General features: G+C 44.2%; 1 protein-coding gene across 1 annotated transcript in view; it reads right to left on the bottom strand.

Moving 5' to 3' along the window:
• Positions 1-2,399, bottom strand: part of JTB (jumping translocation breakpoint) — a 2,814-nt gene extending 415 nt beyond the window's left edge. Inside the window, exons 1-4 of the mRNA XM_006895865.1 lie at positions 2,317-2,399; positions 2,103-2,140; positions 1,868-1,950; positions 1,394-1,473 (exon numbers count right to left, since the gene is read on the bottom strand). Coding sequence (XP_006895927.1) covers positions 1,394-1,473; positions 1,868-1,950; positions 2,103-2,140; positions 2,317-2,399 — 284 coding nt within the window. The remainder of the gene's footprint in view (positions 1-1,393; positions 1,474-1,867; positions 1,951-2,102; positions 2,141-2,316) is intronic.
• Positions 2,400-7,232: the final 4,833 nt, after the last annotated feature.

The following is a 7,232-nucleotide window of genomic DNA, read 5'->3' as shown; positions in this document are numbered from 1 at the left end:
AATAATAAAATAAAATAAAAAAGAAAAGTAAAAGAAAAACTCTTTCATTGCTATGCAATCCCTCCCCCCAAGTCCACTCCACTGTCCAGCCTTCATTCTGGACTTCTGTAATGACAAGAATACCCAATCATATATCCTTTTTAAACAGTTCTCTCCCTCATCTGTTTCAATGCAGTATACATCATTCCTCCCCTTCTTCTATCTTCCCTCAACCCTGATGTCAGCCCCATTTTACAACAGTGGCTCTATAAAATATTTGTCCTTTTGTGACTCAGATATTTCACTCCACATAATGTCCTTCAGGGTCACCCATTTTGCATAATATTTCATGAGTTTCTTGTTTTTCAGTATAGCATAGTATTCCATTGTATGAATATACCACAGCTTCTCTATCCATTCGTTTGTTGATGGGCACTTAAGTTATTTCCAGCTCTTTGCTATTGTGAACAAAGCCGCAAGAAACACGGGTGTGCATATATCTGCTTTGGTGGCAGTTATGGTTTCTTTAGGGTATATTCCCAGTAGTGGAATTGCTGGGTCAAATGGTATTTATATTTGCAACTTTTTGAGAAAGTGCCATACAGCCTTCCATAGTGGTTGCACCATTTTACACTTCCACCAACAGTGAGTAAGGGTTCCAGTTTCTCCACAACAAACCTCACCAGCATTTGAAGTTTGCTGCTTGTTAAATTTTGCTATTCTGACTGAGGTGAGATGATATCTCATAGTTGTTTCGATTTGCATCTCTCTTAGAGCTAGGAATTTTGAACATTTCTTCATATGTTTGTTTGCCATCTGAATGTTTTCTTTGGTGAAGTGTCTGTTCATATCCTGTGCCCATTTTCAACTGGGTTATTTACCTTTATCTTGTTGTGGTGCCTTCCACATCACTGTAATCAACATATACCCAATAGGAACTGAGGGGATGAAAGTACATAAATCCCTCTCAAATTTAGTTAATTCACTAGTAAGGTCAAAGAGAGGAAGACCCTCAGCCTGATGGATTTACACAGCACCTGACAACAACAGTGAGGCATACAGAGGGACCATTAACTGATTTTTTTAATTGTGTATGTGTGTACCATCAAATCAGATCTGACAGGTACAAGAAAAGATTGTCCCTCCTTCTCCAGCAGAGCATCTGGTGGGTTCAAACCGCGCACCTCTGGGATTGCAGTGCAGTTTCTTGCCACTAGGCCACCAGCGCTCCATTCATTAACTGATTTTATTGATTTTAAAAAAAAAAACAAACCTAGCCAATTTCATAGAGCTAAGGAAGAGGTCTGAGACTTATATGCAAGTAATCTGACTCCAATTATCTCCATGCCAGAAAAGATGGAATATATGCTTAAAGTTAACAGAAATGTTTTGAGGGAAGAGAAACAGCACTTGCCTTTTAAACTCATTCCTTTTAGATGAACTGCATGTGATTTTCTCCACATACCCTGTGGAACTGCACTCAGAGATGGTTTTCTGTGGGAGGAAAATGACCAAAGGGCATAATTTTACAAAGCGGCAGCTAAGAGAAGCAGACCGGCTGCCACTCAGAAAGGACAGGGGTCCTGATGCTATGCTTCAGGTTAACAGGTAACAGAAGGAAATGCAGCATTTTGATGGGGATGGTGGAAATGGTGGCTACATAGTAATGTATTTTACTTCAAGGACAATATTCTAGGAAAGGAGGTAACAGATTATTGAACCCGCTGGATTAAAAAGGAACAAGACACAGTAATCAACTGAATAATACCACTACTTGAAAAGAAATAGGCACATTTTTAGGGGAAAAAAAGATAATGCAAAGGCACTCGCTGTAAGACCAAGGCGCAGGCTGAATATGAGAAATAAAGGAGACAAAAGAGATACTCACAGCCTGGAAATTAGAACACGGGGCACACTCTTCAGCCACCACAAACTCTTCGGCCAGCCAGCAGGGCAAGTTTGAAGTGCTCACTACAAGAGGAGAGAAATTCAGAGAACATTTCTCACGAAGACAAAGACCATCCAACCTCCCAGAAGTTACTGCCTTTTCTACCTGTGCTTTTGGTAAATGAGAAGACGTAATGAACAAAAAATAACTGGGGCAGGCATCGGGTTTCACTGACCTGACAGCTTCTCTTCCCGCACCGGAGACTCTGCTTGGCTGCAGGGAGTCACGGGGTTGCAGAGGAGAAGGGGAGAGACGAGCGGGGAGCATACATTAGAAACCAGAATCTGAGAACCCCCCCAAGGACACAAAGTCTCCCCACCATAACCTGGAGGCGCAGGGGGGATCCGCTTTCTTGGTCCCCTCCTTTTCCTCCCTGGGCTCCTCCTTACCAGAGCTTTAAGGGGAAGGCGCAGAGCAGCCAGCAGAGGCCCAGGCCCTGGGGGAGGCCACGCCTCCCCGCGCCCGCAGGCATCGGGGCGCTCACAGTCGCACCTGTCGAGACACCGGAACCCGCCGGACTGGCGCCGTGCCTCCTTCGAACGCAGAGGTGACACTCTGTGGCCCTCCCCGAGGAGCCGGGTCAGGATTGAGGAATTCTGGGGTTGCCGATCAGGGTAAAAGTTCTACAGGGACGTCCTTATGACCACAACGAGAAAGGTCAACACGCCTATGTTACGCAGGGCCATGAATTCTCCTTCCTGAGACCTACAGCTTTGGTGGAGAACGGCCCGTGAGAGCGTACGAACCCCGGACCCGCTCACCTCCACTTCCGCTGTCGCCACGGCCATCTTTGTCCCGCGGGGAATTCTGGGTCTGACCGCGGGGCTTTTGCAAGCGAAGCGGACAGTTCGAGGCGGAGGAGCAGGAATTGCCGTTTGCTGAGTCTACTAGACTGTACGGGCTTGGCGGCGCTGTGCTCGCTGGGAATTGGGGTTCGCGGCGATTGTGCGGGGAGCGGTGGCTCATTGGTTCGGGGCACCATTGCATTATGGTCCTGGTAGTCTCTGGCCAGAACGGAGGACATGATGGAGTTAGAAGCTTTGATTTCCTCCTTGCGCGAATCCCTGGATTGAAGGCTGAATTTGCCCATTCTGGGCTAGATAACCAACAACACAATACATCTTTGTGGGATTTTGTTCCTGCCTCAAAAGTCTAGGATTCATATTTGTTGTTACGAGCCTTCGAGTCTGAACCGACCTACAGCTGACCCTCCAGTGGGTTCTGAGATTTTGCTCCTGCCTCAAAATTCTGGGGGTCACTTTTGTTGTTGTGTGCCATTGAATTGGAACCGACCCACAGCTGACCCTCCAGTGGGTTGTCAGAGGCAGTTAATCGTACAAAAGATTGCCCATCCTTTTCCCCATCAAACAGCTGTGGATTTGAATCTCATGTGATTGCAGTGGAGCTTCTTACCACTAGGCACCAGACCTCCCTTATCACCAGATATTCCCTCCCTATCCCCTTACCACGGAGCTCTGATAATGCCTCTGAAATACTTTCAACTGCCTCTGAAAATCCACTGAAGGATCAGCTTTGGGCTGGTTCCAGTTCCACAGGACACAACAACAGCATCTATCTATCCCCCCTCCATCATTGAAAAAGCCAAGACTTGGATAGGCTCCCTTTGGGCTTTAAACTGGCATTCTTGTTCTTTGGAGAGGTTCTTGACAGCAAGATTTCCCCAATCTTTTGATTTGACTGCTGCCATGGGAGTAGATTGTGGATCCAAGTAAAACGAAATCATTGAAAATGTGTATCTTTTCATCTACCATGATGTTGCTATTGGATTCATATTAACCTTTTCTGACACACTTTCCCACACTGCCCCCCTAGTGGAGAATGTACATTAATAATATAAATACATTAATAACATTAATCTTATTTCTGGGTTACAACTCCACTCTATACAGATGAACACTGTCTCCTTCCCTTATGCTAACACTCCCAAGAGCTGATCCTTTGAATTGTTATTATATGCCCCCCAGACAACTGTAGGCAACTCTATGAACTACAAATTTAAACCTGGCCCTATCCTGTGCCATTCTCACCATCTCTGATACACTTGAGCCCACTCTTACAGTCTTCATGTCAATCCATCTTGTTGAGGGTCTTTCTTTCCTATGTTGCCCCTGCACCTTTTAAGCATATTATCTTTTCCCAAGGACCCACCCTCCTAACAGCATGACCAAAGTATGTAAGATGAAGCTTCACCTCCTTCCTTCCAGGGAGCATCCTGGTTACACTTTGTCCATGAAGACTTGTTTGCTCCTTTGGCAGTCCATGGTACTCTTCTCTGTCACCAGAACTGAAAAACTTCGATTCTTCTTCTGTCATTCTCAGTAAGATCCAATTTTAATATGCATAACAAATAATAAAATAACCCATGTTGTTGTTGTTGTTATGTGCCATTGAATCCCATGTACAACAGCCCTGAAACCTGCTCCGTCCTGTGCCAACTTTACTGTCTCTGACACACCCTCATTACCCCAGTCACTGTATCAATTCATCTCATCGATGGTCTCCCTTTCTTTCTCCACCCCTCCACCCTTCTAAGCATGATGTCCCTCTCCAAGGACTGGTCCCTCCTTGCAACATGCCCAAAGTATGTCAGATGAAGCATCAGAATCCTTACCTCCAAGCTGCAGCCTGGCTTCACCCTAAGACAAACCTAGAGAGTTTGTTTGTTCGCCTGGCAGTCCATGTTATATTCAACACTCTTCTCCAGCACCACAGCCCAAGGGCATCAATTCTCTTTCAATCATCCCTAGTCATAGTCCAACTTTCTGACGCATAGTAAGCAATTGTGAAGACTATGGCCTGGATCAGGCACACCTTAGTCTCCACACCTCAGTCCTCTTCAGTACTCTGTAGAGGTCTCTGACAGCTGACTTTCACAATGTACTTCATCTCTTGATTTCCTGGCTGCTGGTACCAAGAGTATTGATTGTGGAGCCAAGCAAATCAGATGATAATATGATCTACTATGCTGGAGATATAGACTAAGGATGACAAAAGAAGAATAGATACATTTGAGTTGTGTTGGCTAGAAGGGTGTGTGTGTGTGTGTGTGTGTGTGTGTGTGTGTGTGTGTGCACCGTCAAAACAGATCTGACTGGTACAGGAGGAGATTGTCCCTCCGTCTCCAGCAGAGCATCTGATGGATTCCAACCACGTACTTCTGGGATTGCAGTGCAGCTTCTTGCCACTAGGCCACCAGAGCTTGCCTGGAGAAGAGTCTTGAACATACCATGGACTGCCAAGAAAATGAATAGATCTGGTTTGGAAAGGGTGAAACCAAGTCTCTCCTTGGAGGCTAGGATTTTGAAGCTCTGCCTCACTTACGTTGGGCACATGGCCAGGAGTGATTGGTCCTTGGAGAAGGACATCATGCTTGGAAGGGTGGATGGACAGTGCAGGAGAGGGAGACCCTGGATTAAGTGGATTGATACAGTAACTGGGGCGATGAGGGTTGGTGTGTCGAAGTTAGTGAGACTGGCTCAGGACAGGGAAGGGTTGCTATACATCGCAGGCGATTCAATGGCACATAAAAACAGTAACATACTATGACAGGTTTGGAAGCAGGAGTGGCATCCACTTCCTAAATAACATGCCTCCAGAAACTCTATGAACTTTGATAAATGTGGATAATTGTAGAGGGGCTTCAGGCCTTTTGTTCATAGGGTTGCTATGAGTCATGCTAGACTCAAAGGCAATCAACAACCATAACATGCCGGAGATGAAAAAGTGAAAAAAAACAGGGTTGCTTTCATAATTAAAAAAGTAATTTCTAGATCCATCTTGAAATACAGTGTGGTGATTCACAGGCTAATATCCATACACATACAAGGAAGTTCAGTGAATACCACTATCATTCAAATATATGCACCAACAACTAAAGCCAAAGAGGAGGAAATGGATAATTTCTGCCCACTTTTGCAGTCAGAGATCGATTAAACATGCAATCAAGATCCATTAATAACAATGGGTGACTGGAAGGCAAGTTGGGAACAGGGTAGAAGGATCAGTAGATGGAAAACATGGACTTGCTGACAGTAATGAAGCTATAAACAGAATGATAGAATTCTACACATTCAATGATTTATTCATTGCGAATACCTTTTATGAGAAACAAACACAGGTTATACACATGGACTTCACCTGATGGTACCCATAAAAATCAAATCTATTACATCTGTGGAAAGAATCTCTGGAGAACCTCATTATCAGCTGTGAAAACTAGGCCAGGTACTGACTGTGGAACAGATCACCAACTACTCATATGCAAGTTCAAGCTGAAGTTGAATAAAATGAAATATAAACCACAGGAATCAAAATTTGATCTTGAGTCGGTTCCACTTGAATTTCAAAACCGTCACAGGAACAGGTTTGAGGTCTTGAACACCAGTGAGCGAAGACCAGTGAGCTGTGGAAGGATATCGAGAATATCATCCATGAAGAATGCAAAAGGTCATTACAAAAAAGACTATGGCTCACTTAAAGGCTCACATTGTTGTAAACGCCTCATAGAGCAACTGCGTGGTTTTGTTTTATTCACAGAAAAATTTATTGTATCTGTGAGAAGAAACTACAATGCAGATAATTTTTGGAAGTATCCATGATCTATCTAACAGTTAACTTTTATTTTAAAATTTAAAAAAAAGACAAGACCATGGCACACTTTAATATTTAAACTGATGTCCTTGCTCTTCAGGACTTTGGAGAGGTTCCTGACAGCAGATTTTCCCAATGCGATGTTGTTGCTATGTGCCGTAGAGTTGACTCCGATTCATAGAAACTCTATGTACAACAGCTCTGAGCCCTGCCCTATTCTGAGCCAATTTCATTGTCTCTGACACACCTACCATCATTACTCTATTCAGCAAGTCAATCTACCTTATTGAGGGTCTTCCTTTCTTGCTCTGTCCCTACACTTTTCCAAGCATGATATCCCTCTCCAAGGACTGGTCCCTTCTGGCAAAATATACAAAGTATGTTACAAACTGTGGCTGACTCTGAGAAAAATGGGAATGCCAGAACAATTGATAGTTTTAATGTGAAACCAATTCTTGGACTAAGAGACAGTCATCAGAACAGGGCAGGAAAACACTACATGGTTCAAAACGGAAAGGTGTACACGAGGGATGTGTCCTATCTCCATACCTTTTCAACATGTATGCAGAACAGATTATCTGAGAGGCTGGGCTCTATGAGCAATGTGGTGTCAGAATTGGTGGAAGATCTATTAACAATCAGCGTTATGCAGATGACACAACCCTGCTTGCTGAAACTGAGGAGGACCCAAAAT

This window comes from Elephantulus edwardii, unplaced genomic scaffold (genome assembly GCF_000299155.1).
Source record: "Elephantulus edwardii isolate Elephantulus edwardi_28Jun2011 unplaced genomic scaffold, EleEdw1.0 scaffold00176, whole genome shotgun sequence".
NCBI classification, from domain to species: Eukaryota; Metazoa; Chordata; class Mammalia; order Macroscelidea; family Macroscelididae; genus Elephantulus; species Elephantulus edwardii.
The sequence above is the reverse complement of the archived record's forward strand: the minus strand, read 5'-3'. Positions and strand labels throughout refer to the sequence as shown.